Source organism: Leptosomus discolor, chromosome 2 (genome assembly GCF_034619465.1).
Source record: "Leptosomus discolor isolate bLepDis1 chromosome 2, bLepDis1.hap2, whole genome shotgun sequence".
NCBI lineage: Eukaryota > Metazoa > Chordata > Aves > Leptosomiformes > Leptosomidae > Leptosomus > Leptosomus discolor.
The window spans coordinates 9,028,079-9,050,173 of record NC_141392.1 but is presented as its reverse complement, the minus strand read 5'-3'; the positions used below and the strand labels follow the sequence as shown (position 1 = coordinate 9,050,173).

Here is a 22,095-nt window from a genome sequence, read left to right as displayed (position 1 = left end):
TTCAGAATCTTCAGTGGCTTTCAATAAATAAATACTTGGCCACTTATATGCCAGTACAAGTTGAGAAACTTATTGACCTCGACTGTAATTTGGGATCTGAGTCCCATTTCTAAATTTGTACAGTATTCCTCTCAACTTTCCAACATACATCTTAATATCTTTGTGCTTGCACTTCCTCTGGGAGCTAGTGAGGACAGGAGATTTACCCTCCATAATAAAGATGCTACATTAAGTTGCCACTTTAATGTGTTTATGGAATATCTTTGGAATAGTATCCAAACTTTGTTGGACCAGTAGCTGCCACTACAGCACATACCATGTATGTAGTGATGCTGTACAGCTAATTCCTCTGTTTCCCAGACACAGCGAAGCCTTATGCCTAGTGCACCTTGTATTGAAAGACCTGGATTTACAGTTAAGCAACTGATTGAATTAGTAACTCTGTGCTGCTGCTTCCAGAAGATTTGACAAAGAGAAACACATGCTTATGTAGCTTCTTCATGAAAGGGACTATTGCATTCATTGAACATTGGAAGTGTCTCTGTTGCCTACTGGGAAGTGAATGTTTGTATATGCAAGTGGAAAATCCATGCCCCTGCCGGGTAAGTTTTGATGAGCAGCACTTGCAGGCAGCTCTCAAAAACTGAGCTGTGCACCAGCCTGGGAGTGAAGTACCTGAGAAAGGTGCTCCCAGATAGAAGTTTTAGCAGGGGACAGATGAAGCTGCGAAGACATTATAACAAACGGTCTTCCCATAAACTCTTCCTTGTTGAACACCTTGGAAAGATTGTGTTTGATCTCAGAGGTCTCTGAGGGTGCAGCATGGAGACCTTCTGCTCGGCAGGAGATAACTGTGCTGACTCAAATATTTGTGTTCTTTATTGGATGTAACATTGCCTGAAAGAGAGCTCCCTTAGCCTTGCAAGGTTTTTCTTTCACGTGCACTCAAAGATAGGTTTTCTCGTTATGTCTTTTGGGCGTGGAACAAGTTTGTCCTAAAGGTACAAGGGATATCAGTGAACGTACCCAGACTGAGATGAGAAAAAACTTGGGTGAGAGGAGTCACTCCGCACGGGGGAGGCTTTGTCCAACATGCAGTTAGCAAACTCTGGGTAAAGCTCCTGCTGCTGAGTTGCTGCTCTGTGATCTGCCACAGGTATGCGACCTCCTAATACCAGTGGTTTTGTTGCAGAATCACAGCGCAGCTTATTAAGGATGCGCACAGTCAAAATCAAAATGCCAGCTGCTAATTGCACACGACAGTGTTAGGATGAAATTATTGGAGCTTTCTGCAGGCAGGGTTTTTGAATGACTAGGGCTTCTGTGGTAGTACAGGTAGTATTCCTGAGGATTTTGTAACCTTTCTAGTGTAACTGTGTGCCAGAGGGGGAAAATTAAAAGTCATCATCACAAAAAATCCCAAAAAGGCATTTAGCAAGTACTTTGGATGAAAGTTCATTTTGCCCTTGGTGTTGATATAGTATGACAGTGGCATTGAATGCCTATTTTTATACACAGTGGTAAATATATTTTTTGAGAGAAACTGATTTTCTACTCAAGAACTTCAATTGTTTTGATTAACTAGCAATTAAAGATAATCTGGTCCCTAGCACAGTCTGGAGAACAATGATCTTATTTTCTCTTGCCCTTTAGTGAAATGTAATTAATTTCTTCAAATTGCTGGAAAGGACTGGTTGAGAAGGAAAATAAAAGAGAAATTTGTAACCAATATGATGCAACAGAAATGAGATTATATTGTAACCCTTGTAACTATTTTCTCTAATGTTATCTCTCGCCTGGAATAAGAGTTAGGGTCTAATAAAAGTAGACAAAACAGAAGTTCAGAACTAGTAATGACATCTGTCTCTGGCAGGAGAAAAAGGATTATGAAAAAATACATACTTTTTGATCAGGATTAACTGTTCTTAAGATTTGATGCCATAGGAAATACAGTCTTTGTACATTTATTTTTCCTGAACATTTTTTGCTTGTGCATGTTGTCTTGAGTGAAGGAAATGTTCAGTGTTATATTAGAAAGGAGCCTGGGAAGAGACATAAAGCATTATATTTGATAACTTAAAACCATTTCTGACTGGGGAAGCACAACAAAAAATGTCCATTTGAGCCCTTGAGTGTTCCTCTGTAATGTATGGCACTGCCAATTGCCAGATAAAAATAATTAGTGTGAAATCTGTTGTATGGCAGTGTTCTCCATGCATGAATTCGTACTCACTTTTTGAGCACAATCCACTTTCTATGCTTAGAGATCACCAGTTAAATACCTTTATGAATTTCTAATTTCCTTCAATGTTTTGTACCCTGAATTTATTCTAAATAACAGCTGAATTACTTCTAGTAGCATGATTCTATATCCTTTAGTTCTCCCCCCCCCCATGCCAATACCAAAAAGTATGTGAAAACCAACCTGCAATCTAGACAATTAATGAAAAAATGGAAAAAGTTAGGCAAACATTTAGAGGGACTACAAAGATAAATTTACAGGCCTATGTGCAACAACTAGATTCACCATAAACCTTGTTTATCTATAAGACAAAGGAAAATAGTTTAGCTCTAAGAAAGTGTTATATATGATTTACACAAATTTGATGTCTTGTGGCTCTTTTCATGGTTATTTGATTTTGGTGCATCAGATCTGAGGAATCATAGAGGAGATTGTTCAGTTACTTGCACTAAAATAATGAACACTGGAGTTTTTTGTCAAATGCATAAAATTTGTCCTACCGGAGGGAGCAAATGATGTGGATCCAAGTGTGTTGGAAGTTGTGGCATAATGTCAATATAATGTATTGAATATGAATGTAAGAACTGTGCAGAAGAAATGAGGCCCTTGTTTATTATTTTTGGCTGTTAGGTTTCCATGACATGATTTAAGAGAGAGTTTTGCATTCTGTTCCGCTAGTCTTTGCGGATGCTACCAGCCCCTTCCTTACTCAGGGACTGTGGAATTGGTCCCCCAGTTAGAGGGTACTCCCATGAACGTGCAGCATTCTGTGCATTTTAGGAATATTACAAAAATGCTATCAGTAATGTGAAATACCAGTATTATTTCACTAAGGTAGTAAGTACTGCTAAGAAAACATGATGTTGAATCCATCTGAGAGAAAGTAAGCAAACTCTTGTCTTTGTATAATGTCTTCTATCATATCTGTTTTAATCAACTAGTGTTATTAGTTAGTCCTGCTGATAATCAATTATGTGAGAAACAATATTCGAATTTCCAAGATTAATATATTTGTCATGGGATATTCTTCCAAAATATTACCTATAGATGATACAGAAAACATTGTTTTCACCCTCCTTTTCATACATCAGAAGGCAGCTTCTCTCATTAGATCGGAGTACTTGCTGTCATTGCACGGTTATTTCAGGTAAAGGTTTAATAGAAAATTAATGCATCATTTTATGTTTAATGTTATCTGTATTAAATTGAATGCAGACATATTGCAGTCAGCTCTAATATATGATTACTGGTGAGTAAACCTAAGAACCATGGCACTAGCAAGGTGATATAAACCTTTGTTATCCTGCTTCTATTTAGGTTGGCAGCAGGATCAAACCACTTATCTTATTCAGTGACTTTTGTTTTAAAAGACAGACAGGCAGAGTAAGGACCTATGAAGTGAGAAGTAAGGATTTTTTAAAATTAGATTAATGTCATACTTGGATGAAAAAACAAGTCTCATCTCATTGGTCGGAATGTTGGGTTTTTGCTCAGGAGATGTGAATTGTCTCCTAAAAATCAGCAGGTTTCTGTTGTGGAACTGCTTATTCATGGCATTGATTCATGCCTCAATTTCTTTCTGTATAAAATGGCATTAGCAGTAGTTAATTTAGTTTTTAAAGAGCTTTAAGACCTGTGAATAAAACATGTCTGTGCACAGGGTGTTATCTGGCCCCCAGGTAGCTGGTTTTTGAGAAGGGTGCTGTGTGTAGGCTGCCCTTTGCAGCAGACTTATGCTTATTCTCAGGCAAATATCTTTCCCTTTTATTATGATTTCAGCATGCTGCTCCCCATGTTCATATGACTAATGGTAAGGCCTTGCAAGCCAGTGCAAGTGCCATTAAGACAAGCACCATTCCAGTGATCAAGAGACAGAGGCAAAATTGGCTTGATGCTTCAGATGATGGTTTCTTTATAGCTACAGAAGAGACCAGGTAAGAGAAATGAAATCTAAGCAGGGAATGAAGTTTCACTCCATACATGTTATTGATCCACTATGTGAATAACAGTTTTTTACATTATTGTTTGAGGTTGCGTTACAGTGAGGAGCAATGTTACATCAAAAAATGCACACAACTTTGCATTTCTTGCATGCTAATATTATCAGTATTTCACTAATAAGACTTAGTCAGGACTATTTCTCTGTGGCAAAGATTAGAACTTTTTAATTGTTGCTAACTGTAGTTCATATACAATGAAGTTTCAGGCACCTCGGATCGTTCAGCAAAATATAAATGCATCCACAATGTAAGTTAAAATTTTCAGAACTTGAAAAATATGTAGCACACAAGAGAGAAATATACAGCAGATAGCATCTCTTCCAGGCTAGAAATTGTTTTCCTTTAAAAGCAACTAAGATAATGATCTTTTTCAGTCTTTCATTTAGAAATTAATTGGTAAAATTTAATGAGCTTTTGCTTTTCCCAGTAGAGCTTGATATCACGGAAAAGTCACTAGTTTTTTGGAGGCTTCTCTGTTCTTTTCCTCCCCTGTTAAGATCTGGCCATTCCCTAATTTAATTCAGACTAAGACAAGAAGTTATAGTCTATTTTTGTAAGCTGTGGTTGCTGGGCCTGTTATTTAGAAACCTTTAAAAAAAGCAAGGGGATTATTATGGCAAGTAACATCAGACTGCTCCTCACTTCTGTGATTATTTCACAAGCCTAGAAAAGCTGGTAGTTGAACAAAAAGGTAAATAATAAAATGAGGGAAGAGAAGGAACATCTGTAAATTCAGAGCTAACCAAGGAAAATGTGCATATTTAGTTCCATTTATGGAACATTCAGCTAGGGAAGTCAAAATACTAGTACGTGGCAATGTGGTGGTTATTTCAAGATCACATTAAATATGGCACTTCATTTTTCTTTTGTGTGAGGAATGCGACAATTCAGAGAGTGGTGGGAGGATGATGAGCTCTTAGGCTTCTGATATCTAGCCCAGATTGATAGCATTCATTATTTTGAGAGTTTCTTGATGCAAAGAGCTTAGTAGTATCAGACTAATCCCTAATGATTATACCCTCAAAGTGAGACTGGTAACCTTTCGAAGTTTTAGAATTTTCAGGGTTTTTGTTTCAATTATTATAGAGAAGTGCCTGTCAAAGAGTGAGATGAGTCCTGCACTGACAGTGTTTGTCTCTCCCCACTGATGTCAGAGGTAGGCCAGGCGTTTAAATTCTAGGTGATCAAAGTATAGTGAGATAAGTCCTGCTTCTGCAGATCACTCATGTATGATAGCCCCTCCCCACTCCCACGGCTGGGACACCATACCAGGGCCAAGCAGCAAGACAGAACTTACACTGTCTCCCCCTCCGCACCCACGGTGGTGGGTAAACAAGGGGCTTGGTCCTCAGGATTCTGCATCTGCTGCTGCTCCTCTCCAAATCATTAAAAGTGTAAACAGTTACATTTGCGGTCGCCTGATACTGGGAACATAGGGCAGTTAGACCTCGCTGATATTCCTTCAAACAAGGAGGTGCTGTGTCACTCTGACCAGCGCTGAAGAAGCACGGCAGGGAGTGCTCAAGGACTGGTGTGGGTTGAGCCCCCTCAGCACAGCTGTTCCCAGTCTGACAAGAGCTATCCCAGTAAGTTCGATGCCAGTGCAGATGCATGAACCTTCCTTCTGTGTTAGCAACGCACAAGGAGTATTAGTGCTTCATTCACATTTATCTTCAAAACTATTCCTAATGGGGACAGCAACTTTTTATCCTTTGAAACTTTAAAACCTCATTTCACATGAGATCTGTTCCTTCTCTCTCACAGGGCTTTTCCTTTTTTTTTTTTTTTTTTTTTTTTTCCCTGTTCCCATCCCCATTGGTTCTTTCTCTACCATAGGCATGCTTTCTCCTTCCTAACTTTTTCCTTTGAGCCTTTAATTCCCTTCACCTTTACTCCAAGATTATTTAGAAGAGATGGTGTAGCTTGTTCTCCTCTCGGTTCTCACTTGCCTCTGGCCTTTACAGCTCGAAGCACTGCCTGGTGCTGCTGCTAGGAGTGCACCGATGCCCAAGATGACAATTAAATGCTCTGCTTTTTGGGGCAAGAATGAGGAACAGGGCACAGACACTAGTCCCTGATAGCCAGCCTGCCCTGTGATAGTTCACATAGCTGAGCATGACCGTGACAGAGCTGAATGCAATATAATTGCAATGAAAAGAAATATCTAGTGAGGAGACCTTTGTGAAAAAGCAGCACACAATTTATCCAGTCCTGCCATAGAATGAAAAAAGAAAGAAAAACAGTTGCCAGTTAGCAGCCATTAGGTGTTTAAGTATGTTCTGAACACTCAGCTCAGAAATAATCGTCCATTTGAGTCAAGGTAACAACAACTCGTCCTTAGGGCACTTGTTTCATTCTGCCTCAGGATTCGGTCTGTTTTATCATGTATATTTGTTCATTAAAATTACAAGACAGACAGACACATGCTAATTACAGCAAAAGGAAAAATATTTTTCAGTATAATTACAGCCTGCAAAAGGGAAAGTATTTTTCAGGATAATGTTTTGTTTGCAACAATCCATAACACTTTACATTTCTCTGTCCTAAAACCTTTTTGTTTGTGCAGTGAATTAAGGTTTGAGATGCATATTTCTATAAAACATCAAGTAGGAAGTCTAGAGGGTAAATTTTCTCAGACATTTAGCTACAAAAATTGTTGATATTATCTGAGAAAACAATTTAATATTATTGCTGCTAAACTAAATGAGGTGCCAGTCTGTTTCATGCTAACCAAGCCAAAGATGCACATGAGCATTCTAAATTTTATTATATGTCAATAGATAAGTTGAATATATGTATTTATGCCTATAGCTCCATTTCAGAAGCTATTTTTAAAGAAATTATCATCATCCTTTTGCCCTCAGAACTTAAGCATCAATCATATTTCTGTAAAGTTAACTATTGTATATCTAATTGCTCACAGATTTGAGATACTTGTAGCCATGGGTGAGTAGGGAGCTAAATATTCAGAGCAGTGAAAATGTGGAAATTATATATCATCAAAGCTTTGCAGGGTAACTTTTGGAGTTACCCTAAAATTTTAGGTCAGTGCCCTTCACTCTTCACTGAGGCCACGGTTCAACAGTGCCTGCAGGGATGCTTAAAATTTAGTGTGAGCATATGTATCATTGAAACAAAAAGACTGAAGTTTACGTCTGAAGTTACAACATATTTAGGTACCGATCTGCTCTTCAGAGTAGAACAGGAACGTGCTTTATATCGGTTGTGATGTGCATCCTCATACATTTCGGCTTTTTTTGAAGTTGTAGCTGTTTGAATGCAGCTTCCTCTGCTGTGTGTATCAGTATCTGCACATCTGGGGAAAAATACCAGCGTAATTCCCATTTGTATTCCACTCTCTCCAAGCCCAGAGGCCTCTGCAAAGCTGGGCTGCACGTTAGCACAGTGCTGAGCCCCGGTCATTACAACCCCTGGCCAGTCTGGGGAAGGGACAGTGTGAGTTGCATCTGCCTGCATGTTGGTGCCACCAACGAGTCACCCGTATGAATTTCTCAATTGATCCGTATCTCAGTATCTATCTGTAAATCCCCTTCCTGACTACCCATCAGCATGCTTAGTGAATTTTGCCAATAAATATAGAGGTCCCTGGTTTTGCTGTTTCATCTGTAGTGACAAGCTGCACTCTCCATTCACACACCTTCCTGATGCCTGTGTGAGTCCAACTCACTTGGGATTTCCACATCTCTGTTCAGTCACAGGCTCACAGCAGAGATTAGTCTAGACAGAAAGTTCAAGAACATTTACCTTGACATTACGTCATAATTTTCTTTTAACCTTTGCTGGATTTGATTTTTGTATTTTTCTTTATTCCTACCCTTTTTTGAATGAAAAAGGAATTCTCATTCCCTACTGTGAAATAACTTGCTCAAGATTTTATTCTGAAGTGCAAATCTGTCCACACAGTTCATTGAAAAATCAGTCTTTAAAGAGCCTTACATTTAGCACTGCTTACTGAGGGAGTCTCCTTATTTCTTTTTAACATACTTAGGTATTAGCTGCTAAGATTCTTCTAGCACTAAGTACATGCTTTAGGATCAACCAAGATACAACTTAGAACTATAAAAAAAAATTATTCAGAACATTGTGCTAAATCTCCTTCACTATAAAGAAACTTTTTGGGTTTTATTTCCCTTTTGTTGACTAGCTGTGATGTGGTTTCTGTTGTAGGCCCTGTTAGAGGTTAATACAGAAAATGACTATATTGTGTCAGGTTAAATTCTTTATACCTCATCACCATTATGGGAGTTAAATAGTAATTGAAAAAATGCGACAGTTCATACTATGGTCTCCAGAAGTTTAATAAAAATGTAATGTAGCAGCTTATTATCTGTTGAGTTATATAAGTCATAATCATAATTTATGAGTAAAATTAGAAATATAGCTGTTGGATGTCCAGGGAAATGTATCTGTTGATTAAAACTTTTCTTACCAATTCTAGGTATGCAGTGTGCATGCAGTTCCTATACACATGCTCTGTCCATGACAGAACGCACGTGCATGCTAATGATCATACTTGTATAGGGACAGCTAAAACACTGTGTGGAAAATGAAATATTTTTCTTTCAGCATTGGCATTATAAGAAATGTGTGGAAATGTTTGGCTGAATGCGTTGTAGCAGCAGATTCCATATGCTTTCCCTTCATGGGCCGAAAAGCATATTTGCATCTAGAACTGCAGTTGAATGACTCGATGCTTGTTTCCTTTCAGTGCTGAAGCAGTTAGAAACCTTCTCACGGTAAGTGCAACTCCATTGGGAATGAGTTAACTGCAACTGCTAAAATTAGAACATGATCTTTAGCTGTTACCAGCAGACATTGCTTCCTTTTTGCTGATAAAATGATTTGAGAGGCGTCCCTGTGGCAGCATTATAGAGGCAATTTTCATATTCTTCACTTTATGTTTTGTCTGTAGAAGGAAAAGCTTCCCTTGATTTGTTGATGTACTATGTAAGGATATCACAATTGCTGTGATAATTACCTGATACCACTCATTTTTATTTATGCATGTCTCATAGCACACATAAAAAGCTTAAAAACTAAAGGTGCATGTTGAAAAAGAAGAGAATGTGAGGCTGACAACCAACTTCAGCAAAACGTTGAGTCTTGCCTTGCCATCGGTGGTCTGGTTCTCTTGCAGAGGTGGGGGACAGTCATGCTGGTACTCAAAGCCCTTTGTGCTCCTGCCTATACTGCTAGCACTCTGCATTGTAGCTTTATCAGTGTAAACCCTAACCTGTAACTTTCAAAGCAAACTGAAAACGCGAGTGAACCGAACCCAATATTAAGAGTTGTGAATGACCTGCCCTTGACACTTCTCCTTCCCTCATGTGTTTTAGCCAATGCTTAGACAATGTCAGGCACAGTGTTTGAGCCACTGCTTGTAGCACATTGCTCGGAGAAGAGGGAAAAGTGGAGGAGCCCGTCTCCAGTGCCCAGGGTCTGATAGACAGTGCATAGGTGCAGGTCTAGGTCAAAGTCAGAGTTCTAGTGCTAGCAGCTCTGCTCCTTCTTCCTCTTCACACGTGCAATTTGTATCACAGGAATGTTCATAGGTATGTTTATTCTTTCTTTTTCAGTTGCCCCCAACCATTGAAAAAAAATTTGTGCGCCCAAAAAAGTATTTTTAATATACACTCAGGGATGACCTCTGTTTTTTATAAAGATGAGGCAATTTGATTTGATTTCGGGTCCTGGTCTTGAACTTCACCATACTTGGATCCCAGGGCATAGTGCATTTTTATTTCTTACCTGCATGGCACTGTGGCCGTTAGACCCCGACCCTGTAACCAACTGCATGAAGACGCCTGGCTGCACCCTTGGAGCATCAGCTGCAAGCCTGAGAATGTGATGCACCAGCTACTACCCTCTAACCAAAAAATCAGCCTCTAAGGATTGTAATTTTCTGGTTCCTTTACTTCTGCTGTATTATAAAGATGTCATACATCTGGAAAAGCAGGGATTACAGAATATATCCCTTACAATTACGTCTAATCCTCGCTGATAGGATTGCAAATATGTTATTGATTGGCTGCAGCTGAGTACAGGTGAGCTGACAACCGTATCCAGTGACAATACTGCATATGGGGAATTTGAGGAGGAACTGTCCTTGCTACAGTTTAGGAGTGGTTCTGCTTGGCTAGCTACTGTTCCAAGTTGTTGTATACTCATGAGAGTGAATAATAGTTTCTGTGAGCTGTTATTTTGACCTTATTTAGTGTGGACTATTAATGAATGCTGCGCACTGTTCACACCTTATAAATCATACTTCTCTGAGCTCTAGCTGAGGTGCTGTGATGCAGAATCACAATGAGAGGTACAGAAACTAGATGATAATCTCTTGCCATTTGTTTCTCATTGAGCGACTTTCATGGGTCTACAGATACTTTCACTATTTATCTACATGAGTTTTTCCTCTGGCTCCTTTTACAGAACCTACTAAGTCAAAGTGACACAACTGTGATCATGTAAAAGTTTGTTTTTAAAAGCTGGATCATTCAATGAAGTTAAAATCAACTCATTTGAAGAACGTGAATATTTTTCTTAGCTTAAAAAAGAAATAATAGATATATACATGGAAAACATGTATGTAACAAACCCCAAATTTCAGTACAAGTTGTGCCATTAGTTAGAGCTGATAGGTTTGAAGAGCATATGGTATTAGGAGTTTTGCTTTATTAGTCTTCAGAAGAAATTAAATACAACTATTCTGGTTTGGAGATGTGTATTAATCTTCTCACAGTTGAAGGTGAAGTTTCAGTGACATCGTAGTAAGCTACTGACTCTATTTAAAGCTGCATGGTAGGGGAATGATGTTGCAGTTGTTGAAGTGCTTAGCTAGGACTTGTGATTCACTAGGAAAATGTGATTCAGTTCCCGGTTCCCTCACAGACTTCCCGTGAGACCTCAAGCAGGTCTTTCAGGTCTGTGTCTCCAAGCATTTAGATGCCTAACTCCTTGTATCAAAATTAACAAGGTGCCTAAATACTTGTTGAAGATTTGGAGGCAATTGTCAATGTACCCTCCGTTCTTTGCGTGAAGAATTAGGTGTCGAGTACTTTATTCTTTTGCAGGGCTGTTGTATGCAGAGCAAGTCAGAAGCCTTATAGGGGAACTTCTTTTCAGAGAAAACTTTTTACCTTTATTGGTAATAAAATCTCGTGGAAATGCCACCCCCAGGAATCCAGAAGCTGTTGACTGAAACTGGGTGATTTGTTAGTTTCAGAGGTGTCTCCACTGATTAGCAGGTGAAAATTAATTAGCACACAGCTTCAGTGATGACCTCAGGGAGACTGAGGCTAAGAACAGATGGTTGTAAGTGACCTAGTTACTGCTGCCTGAAGAGTCACACCGTTGGATCTTGTCAAATGGTCTTGTCTGATCCTACCTTGTTGTGAGCAGAAATTCAAATATGCTGCCTCTCTGTGGTGGCTTAGATCCTCAAGTATACTTTGCAATTGCATCTTAGGTTGGAGCTTGAATGTGGTTAATTCACATGACTCAGCTAAAAAGCAGTGACACATTTAGGGGTGCTGCTCAACCCCTTGCGATCTTCTCAGCTCTCTTTGACAAAAGTTATTTCACATTCAGACAGTAGCTGCAGAAGTAGCCAGAGCATTTTATATTTAGGAAGAGAAATAGGATTTCTGAAATGAGACTTTGCAGAGTTTTATTGACTTGGGAAACTTGGGGGGGGGGAAGAACTGAAGTGAAAGATAACAAGAATGATAGTAAGTGCATTAAGGATTGTCTTAAACACAGATGTTGGTGGAGAAGCTCCTGTATCAGTACTTAACTTTTCCATAAACCTCATTCACTTTGTTAGACCTTCCAGACCCAATTCAGCAAAGTTCTTAAATGCATGCCTGACTCCCACTGAGTCCGTCAGCTAGAGTGCACCGCGTAGTCAGTGATACACCTTATATGTTAGATGTTAAATTGGGATGTCATGCAATTCTTTTAACCTGCTTTCTTACAATTCTTGACAAATTCTGAATTTCCTGCAGTTCGCCATTTCAAAAGGTTTTCCTTCAGAAGCTGTCTTTTATGTTTGGGCAGAGGATTTGATGTAGCTGAACTGAATCCTCTTTATAGGATGTTTTAACTGAAGGTCTTAGGGCTTAGCTTTTTGTTAGCTTGCTGTTCAGCTTTTCCCTAAATCTACATCCCCAGTGGGAATGTGTCATCTTGTAATATTTGGTCATCTTCTGTTGTGGGAGTTAAAACCAATTTGGTTTTGAACAAGAAGAAGTTTTTCTATAAAGAAGCATTTTTGTAGGGGAAGCCAATTTCTCTTTCAAAGCCTTGAGAAATGTACAAAATAACAATAAAAATTCTAACTTGTCAGACCAGCAGTCTTCTGCATTTTTAAGAATCAAAGAAAAAATAAAGACAAGATTAATTGTTCAGTTGTTACCTGTAGCAAGGCTAGAGTAACACGAGTTTAGGACTAAAATTAGACAGCTCTCACCATTCCTATGCCTAAACCACAGAGGTTTATCACATTAAATCTTAGCTGTTGATGATTGTAAACCTCAAACACTGCACAGCATCAGCTTTAAGAGATCTTTTGCCCTTTTTACAATTTCTGTGTCACGTGAGCAAGAAGAACTAGCAGAAGCTGGACACAGGGTTAAAAATTATTACCTCTGAAGGTGGAGAAATACACAGCAATAATGTGCATGTAGATACAGAAACTAGGTAAGCCCTGTGGTGAATACACTGGCTACAGTTAAATTGCAAAGAAGATGATAAAACTGTACTGTGGTGAATATGTTCAAAAATACAGTGTCGGTGATCCTCACAGTCTTAAAATTCACACAGAACTGCCCACTAACTTTCATTTATAAGTTGTCCTGTATTGGATTCTTCATTTCAAATTACAGATAGAGGACTTAATTCTGAGCTAGTCTATATTTCATTGTATGTATTTAATAATTTATTCTTATTATTTTCCTCTAATAGTTTGTTTGTTGGTGTTTTTTTAACTCGTTAGAATCTTTTAATGTAAGTAAGGCTGTGGAAAAACAAGTGTTAGTCAGTCTGTTTTTGTGAAAAAGCTTGCATAAGTAACTACATAGGCATTTTAACTGTAAAATACCAAAGAGAACGTAATGACTGCGACTGTGAAAGCCAATCACAGAGATAACTATCAGTTCTTGTCAAACATCTCAGGACAGTGTCTGGCTGTTTTCCTTAGTGTGCTATGGATAGAGGCTAAAATATTTACCTGGCAAAATACAATAGAAGTGTTCTCGTGGAAGAAGCACAGATCTGCACTTTAAAATTCCTATGTTGCCTCTGTTGCTTAGTGTGAGACACCAGACAAGTAATTTAACCTCTGAGTAGCTCCACCTTTTTGTCTGTAAACTTGAATAATATTGATGTATACCTACTCTTAAAGATGCTGTGCAGTTTTAATTAGGCAGTCTAGCAAGCAGTATGAGATACTGACATGAAAAGTGCTGGCCATAAGTGTGGCGAGCAGGATGAGTGGCAGAAAATGAACTCGAATAGAGCTTTGATAACATGAATGTTAAAAAAAATTAAAATCCAATCTTTGAAATGAAGCTGACCTTAGAAATTAGCATCAAATCATTCTGTGGCAAAGCTTTCCTCTGTTGATGCCACAGTACACAGTTCTAATCCATATTCTGCATCAGAGCTTCTGTGCATAGAGTAAGTGCTGATTATGCAAGAGATTGATGGTGTGGAGCAGAGCCCCAGGGAACGGATTTGAGAGGGAGCTTTTGTATTCCAACTGTTTCTGGTAAGACTGATTAATTTTGATTTTCAGCCCTTGCTCAATAAGCAAGTAGCCAGAATGCCAAGAAGCTCCTCCACATATACTCTGTTGGTACATATAGTATTCCAGGAAAAGTATATGCATAATTGATGAAGAGGTAAAATATTGGCAATTTTTTTGAGCCTCAGGTAATATTACAAGCTGTAATACTGTAAACAGAGTGTCCAGGCCAAAAACCTCAGATGAAACCTACCCTGAAGTAATCAAACAAGGTAAGGAAGAAAGAAACAAACATACTAATATAAAAAGCCATATAAAAAGTTTTGTGTTGAAAAGGTTCTCCTAAAAAATAAAATACTAAAGCAGCTGGGGTGTTTAAAGTGTGTCAAAGTTGGAAACAGCAACAGAAGTAAATGATTTTTTTTTTTTCCCCCATATGGAGTGTATAATAGGAAGTTTTCTATTGTCTTGGACTTAAATAAGCATGTGTAGTTAATGCAATATTTTTAAAAATTTTCAACACAGTATTTAATGTTATGGGGAAATGGCACATAATGCTTGCAGCCCAAGGCCAGAAACAGAAGTTGTATATTCTGAACATTTTTGTCATCTTAAAGTCTGTGATAATGCTGGAATTGTGATTTAATATGCAGGATGTTTGGGGAGCAGCTGAAAGCAGCATTGCATTCCACTCTTAGCCAGCTCTGATGCATCTTCTCTCCAATTTCTTGCCTGTCTCAGGAAAAGATTTATGCTGCCATGTGGGTAATATCCAGAGTGGCCATCCTTCTGTAGAATAACTAGATGGTAATGAAAATTCCTCTTGGTGGAGTATAAAGTTATGTAGTGTAGGAATTCACCCACATCCTGCTGATGTAGTTAGGAAGAATAAAGTTGTTGCTTTGAGATCTTCTGGTGTTTGTGCCTGTGGGCTGTAGAAGGCTTTCTGGCTCCTTGGATTCCCAAGGTGCCTATGTACTGACAAATCTGCAGTCATCTTGTGTGTGCGTTCATGGGGAGGAGAGGTTAAGCAACTCTTTCTTTAGTAGGGCAGGCTTCTTGCCTTACAGCCTCTGAAGTCGATGGTAACTAAGGACAGGCTAATGAATTTCGGATAAGGTACAGAGCAGCTGTCCTATAGCTCAGGTTACAAGTCTGTTGAAGCCTAAGCCATTGTTTTGTTTTAAGGAGTATGAATAATTTACTTTTTACCCATTCCACTGAGCTACCTTTGCTAGGACTTACCAGTTCTAATCCAGCTGTGAAGCTGGATGCTGTGGTGAAATACCATGAACCCAAAGACAAGCCTTTCTCCCTTCTTCAAGGGGAAAACCATCTGAGGAATATGGCTCTCTGCATCCCTCTGCCATAGCCACTGCTGCGTGGTGTCTAACGTGAGATACTGCCCCTGCTGAGCTAACAAAGCTCCACACGAGACGCAGGGCGAGTCCTGAGCTACTTAACCCATGTTGAGCTCTGTGGTGTCCATCATTCCTACCAACTAGATCAAGGGGTTTTTTAAAACTGTGCCTACCGCAAATCAGTCTGGTAGAACCTCCGCGCTTCTGGCTTCTGCAAGAAGTCAGCGTTGCACCGAAGGTGCTGTGTAGTTGTTTTTGTCCTAGCCATCTGCAGTAGGTAACTTTAGTGTCTCGGTGTAAGTACCACCAAGCTCAGGGATGAACTGGGAGGATAATTTCATTGCTGATTGTTAAGATTTAGATTTAGTCATCATGTGATGACCGCTGCATGGCAGCATCTATTTAAAATGTTTCTTAGGGGTTAAAAGTTTTTCTCAGTTCCAGCATTCAACTGAAAAATGAATAGTAATGCTGAGAATAAGACTTTGCACTTCTTTAATTTCTTCTCTCCTAGCATCCTAAGCCACTTTAAAATATTAATGAAATATGCCATTTTCAGGGGAAATGGAAGCATGGAAAAATCTGTTGAACGAGGTGATTTTTCCAAAAGCTATGCCAGTTGTTTGCAGTAAAACTGGATATAAATAATTTCAATTATGGATATGGTTCCTGTTGTCCTAGGTACTCTAAAAATGCACACAAAGAGATGGTTTCTGCTCTGAGGAGATTTTGATCTGAGTAGATTTTAAATCAGCGCCAGGTAGAAAGAGACAAGAGAGGTGGCTTGTGCCATGCAACAGGTCAGGCGTGACACAGTCTTAGAAGTCTGTGCTTCAAACACTTGACAGGGATTTTTCCTCCCAGCAGAGAAGACGCTCAAAAACCATTATTTCTTGCTTTATATATAGGGAGAGTAGGTATGAGCTGTTGCTGTGAAACACAAAACATCAGAGAAGCCCTTAAGGTGGTGCAAAGCTTAAAAATGCTATATTAAGCTGCTTAGGAAGGTCTGACACCGTAATTTGTAACTGGTGTGTCTATAAATTATTTTTCATAGGGAACAGTTTTGCTCTGTAAATATTGATGCCAAATTGGAAAATAAACACCAACGAAGGAAAACATTTCCTTGCTGGGAGGAGAAAAGTAAGACAAGCTCTTAAAACATTTAAATGATGTTGGCATGTCTACAGCACCACGTCTTTAATCTTGTAAAGGCTGTACCACTCTATCTGCCATCTGTATGAGTTTTATAATGCAACTAAGTGGCTCATGGCAACTACTTTCCGGTAGCCCGATGCTTATTAAAATGCTTCTGATTTGTTTTATAAATGAACATTTCAATAAGGAGCTTGTTTTTAAAAGTGCATCAGTGTCAACCCAATTCTGCCTTCCAACTATATTTCTCCTAGTTTCTGTCATTTTGAGGTTAGATTAAAAAGCAAGCCAAATAGTGAAATAAAATACTTCTCATTTCCACCCAGGTAGAAAGGTAGGAAGTGCTGCGAGTCATTCAGTCTCTCTATAACCTGTCGGGTTTTTAAGGATCTGTGCCGACAGTTCATCCCAGTTAAATCCTCTTTGAGCAGACAGCCTTGCACACATTTTGACCTTTCATTTTGTTTAAAAGCCTGTTAAAATTAATAGAAAGCCTATCAGACTCCTAAAATAGTGCCCCCTCTTGTAATTTAATCCACGGAATAGTTCTAGTGTACCTCGGGATACAAGAAGCCCTCAGAGAAATGAGTGATAATTGGATCTAATAACCCCCAAGGAATGATGGTTATTTTTTAAATAGTTGTTTTTGCTAACTGCCCTTGAGCTTGCACCGAAAATTTGCATTGCACAAAATTTACATTGCCCTGGAGCAGCAGCAACTTCACAAATCTTTGTCTAGAAGACTTCTTTTTTTAGTTTTGTTTTTCTCTCTGAGTGCCTCAATGGTTAGACTGATTGCAAGTTTTACATAAAAGTGGACCAGAATGCAAAATCCTGCCTTGCTGCCATTAATGTCTAAAACTCCTTCCAGGGTTGGCAGTATTTTTTGCACCTGGCATGTTTAAGTTGCTGTTTACAATAAGCAAGTCATACCAGAATCTAGAGATCAGGTGGAATTTCAGCTATGATTGTCCAGGGAATCAGTTCTCTTACACCTACTGCCGACCTGTGCATATTCCTTGTGCTACCAGCAGCAATTGGGTAATATACATTTCCACAGCACTAGGCCTTTGTATAGAAGGATATTGCTCAAATGGCGTCAGTCTAATAAAGACTCATGCAAAAATATCAAACTAATTTAGGTACAGCATGAAAGATAATACTATGCCCTTCAGCTTAAAACTCTGTAGCCAGGTTTGTATTAGGTCCTTAATATATTTTTAGTGGAAAAAAATATATTCTGGACCTTGGTATTTAAGAATTATGCACACCTCAAAAGTTTGTGCGTGTTGGGGGCAACTCCCTTTCATAGGAAAATGTTTGTTTCTTTCCATTCACTTTCAAAACAAGGTTTGTTATCTGCTAAAATTTCAGCGGGCCTTTATGTGTAATTAATTTCTGTCAGAGTAAAGATTTGTGCCATAACTTGAGTTTATTTAGTATTACTTAAGCACTGTTGGTATAGCTGAACAGAGCACAGTCACCCTAGTCATCATAACTCTGAGTCTAACGCAGAGGAGGCAAGACTGATGCACAACAGTTTATATATAGAAGCAGTAACAGACAAATATGCCTGATATCAACGGCGCTAATGCAAGTAATACCTTTAACTCCCATTAGAACAGGCTTGAAAAACACAGTCTTGATGAACATCAACTGAAGGTCACATTTCTTTATTTTATCCAAGTTTGAAAATTGCTGCAGTTTTATTGTGTGGCATAATTAGAGCAGGGATCTTTGCGCCAGCTTTTACAAATGAGAAATTTTGTTACCAGCTATCCTATTCCTGAGAAATCTGGACAGATTATATAGGATTGTGCTTAACTTCACCAGATGGTTAGTTACATGGAATTCACTTAGATCCTGAGAAAGGGTTGGTTCATTAAAATGGTTTGTCTGGTTAAATTTAAGCATGGCTTAAATGCCCTATACGGCCAAACTATTATTTGCACCTAGTAGGTTCCAGTCTGTGCAGGAAACTTGCAAAGAGAAGACAGGTCTTAATAGTGTGTGGTACTTACGTACATTTCCATATTTCCCTGAATAGGTGCCAGGGGTCTTAAGTATCCTTATCTGCAGTTGCTAATTGAAGTATCATGCAGACGTAAAGAATTTGTCTTATTCCTACGTTAGCAGCAGTGCATCACATTTGACATAAAAATGAGCACGGTGGGCTTTATATACCAATCACCTATTAAAAATTTGATTCATTCCCATACCTTTGGTCTCAGGAGGACTAGAAATACAATGCAAAGACTTTCAAATATTTTTTAATTCGCATTTCAAATGAAGTCTCTAACACATCATGCTTCGAGCACTAGTACAGAAATCAAAGGAAAAAAGCAGAGGGAAATGGCAATTACTCTTTCATAACAACTGCAAGGGATGTTATCAACACTACAGATATTAAAGCCATTTACTTGCCATCACCAAATAAAAGCTTCATGTAATTAAAACATATGGCTGGTATTAACTGAAAAAGGGACAGGAAATTGAACATTAAAGGTGACTGCCCTTAATTCACTGTATTGTTGGGGGAGGGAGGAGAGTGTGTTAGTGCTTCGAGTGAAAGGGTGACTTTGAATTTCCTACCTTTCATTAGCTACTGTTACAACGTGCATGTTTAAGTGTTAAACAAAAAAAAAAGTGAAGCATTATAAAACCTGATCAGTAACTCTGAAAAAGCTTGACTGTATTTAGATGCTAAATTCTTCAGGGTAAAGCAACAGTTCCCACCACCCTCTGCATTTTTTGCAGTAAAAAGAACAGTTTGGGATTTTAGTGAAATGGCTGTTTAAATATTATGTTTAATGAAGTCAGTGGAAACTTCCATTCTCCCAATTTTATTTCTGAAAGGCTATATCCCAGAAAACTAATTTCTGGAAGCCTTTTCACAATCCTATTTAAACAGAAGTGCTGGATTGTCCTTTTAGAGTGCATACCAGATTAGTTCCTCTGACAGTCTATATAGAGCTACTTTCATGTATACTAAGTGAGGAGCTGACTTTTTGTGGTTTGCTTGTTGAGGTAATGCGATGACTCCCCCTTTTTTGTTCTGCCTTTCTTCATGCTGGTTTTGAACCAGTATTTAATGAGAATAACTACGTCTTTTGACTTTTCTGTCCTTACAAAATAATCACAATTGTAATCACAACTACTTTATTGTCGTTACATTTAGTGTCAGCTGCAAATTGTTTTCGTTGTAGGAACTTCTTGGCAGTTTATGAAGTTGCCATATAAAAAATTCAGAAGGGCAAACTATTATCTAACATTTTTGTAAACCGTGGGCTTCTCAAATGATTAATGACCACATTCATTCTGTAAGTAAATACAGTTTTGCAAACAAATATATCAAAAGGGAACCATTTCTGTAAGCTTTTGCTGGAATGATCACCATTAATAATCAGCGTGGGTAACAGATGTTGTCTGTTCTCATGAATTTATGAAACCTAGCTGTCTTATTATTTTATAAATATGTGTTTCTACCAGTCTTAGATTACGCTTTTATGATTTTACCATTCTGGAAGGTATGCAATATCTTGTCAATCAGTTGAATATCTTTTTAGGCCTAATTTAAGATGACCGTGTAAAGTAAGTGCTCAAACAGTAAGTCTGTGTCTCTGTGGGATTGTGTAAAAAGCCTGAACTTAACTTTCTGGTGATTCCTTTCCTTTTCTTTTGCTGTGCTTATTACTGAATGATGCTAAATCCTAATTTGGTGTTCCAGGCCATGAGATGCTGATGACATCCTGCTTTCGGGCAGATAAAATGAATACTTCTCTCCACCTCTTAAATATATTAACCAAAACAGATGTGTTTTTCAGGCTCCCTTTAACCTGTAAGAGCACAGTATATTCTCCTGATTTTTACCTTTTTGTTTTGTCTTTGATTATGTTCTCTTCTGTGGTCCAGTTACTCAACTGAAAGTTTACATTCCTGGGGAATACTCAACCAGTATCTAAATACGTGTTTGAAATTTAATGGGCAAATTTTCATTTTAGTAGTCAATACAATTTATTTTAAGCTGATCCTGTATTTTCAATACCATGTGCTACCTTTTTTTCAGTTTCAGAATTAACAGCCCATTAAGATGAAAGAGACAAATCACTTCTTGAGTAACCGTGCGAGTAGACGCCTCATCACCCTGTAGTTTGTAGTCAGGCCACATTTTCAGCTTGGAGAGTTTGTCTTGGAAAGACTGGTCTCAGTTAGTATTAGAAGCCCCAGTTTCCTTTAATTCATTTCCATAAGCCCAAAATCTTTGTAATTTATAAAACTGCCTAAACAAAGCTGGGGTTTTTGACTTGAGTGAATGCAGAAAATAGTTCATTTTCCAGTAACATCTAATATTCAGGACTCTGCCAATGAAGGTGGTTCTTGACACACTCTGCATGTGTCATTTCTGGTTTTTTTCCGATCTCTACCCTGGATACACTCAGCATTCTGGTTGTGGATTTATAATAGCAGAGAGACAGAGCAGTTGGAATGTAACAAAGCTTTTTGCTTCAGAATTAACTGTCCTTGGATGTATAAGATTACAGTACAAACAACATGGCTGTCTGTAGTTAATATGTTTTGATTTATCGTCTAAAAGTCTAAAATTAAAGTGAATTTACTGCACCTGAAAGGCACTAGTACAAAAAGCCCAGAGATTCAGGTCATGCGTTACCTCCAGAATTGACACAGTGCAAACAATTGCTCCCAGTTCATCACTTTTACAGAGGTAACACTTCCCTTGGGTGCTAATGAGGTTTTTTTTTCTTCTGTGGTCCTTCATTTCTGTATTGATATCACATGTGAGGATTCACCATTTGAGCATTCTGGCCCAAGATTTCATATAACTAAATGTTGTTGTCCAAATATTGTTTAACACCAACTCACTTTTCACTAAGAAATTATCAATTAATAGTTGGAGACAACTGTGAATCATCAGTTGATGGACAGGGCTCACTCTTGTTGACTGCAAGTCTCTTTTCCATGAACTAGCCTTCCTGCTCCGGTAAGAGTATTTGTTATGTTTGTTATTGGCTCTTGAGCAGTCTTCTGCTAAAGACTGAGATTTATCACTTCTGTTATCTCTCTGTTCTTTCCCTCCTTTCCTCCTTCCCTCCTTACAGAAAAATCCGTAAGAAGTTCACCAGATCACAGCTGAAAAGAGCTTCCAGAACACCTTGTTCTCCGATCATTGCAAAGACAAAGTCGCTCATGAACAATAGGCAGGCACGAACAGAGCCAGGAACCATCATGCACTGAAGATATAACAGCATCAGCACCATAATCATGTCAGAATCATGTTTAATTGTGAATGCAGATACAACAGGACCTTCCGCATCTTCGAGACAGAAACACTCTACGGACAAATTGTGGCTGGGTTCTGTGTTCTGGGCAGGGTCCAACAGCAGCCTTTGTTTTCCCTCATCTCTGCAAGGGCTACTTCTGGTTCGCTGTGCAGGCTTATCCCAGATTGTCCTGCTATTCCCTCCATTCCCAGTCATCAGCGTTGGCTGGTCAGGGAAGGACTGTCTGCACTGACTGCACTGAAGGAGTACGGATGCAGAATCCACCCATCACATT

The 22,095-nt window shown here is 38.7% G+C and overlaps 1 protein-coding gene across 2 annotated transcripts in view; it reads left to right on the top strand.

Annotated features, from left to right (window-relative positions):
- Positions 1–21,774, top strand: part of MTA3 (metastasis associated 1 family member 3) — a 137,805-nt gene extending 116,031 nt beyond the window's left edge. For both annotated transcript variants that reach the window (XM_086460582.1, XM_086460583.1), the window contains exons 18-19: positions 4,022–4,176; positions 21,639–21,774. In XM_086460582.1, the coding sequence (XP_086316708.1) occupies positions 4,022–4,176; positions 21,639–21,774 (291 nt within the window). The remainder of the gene's footprint in view (positions 1–4,021; positions 4,177–21,638) is intronic.
- The last annotated feature ends 321 nt before the right edge of the window (positions 21,775–22,095 follow it).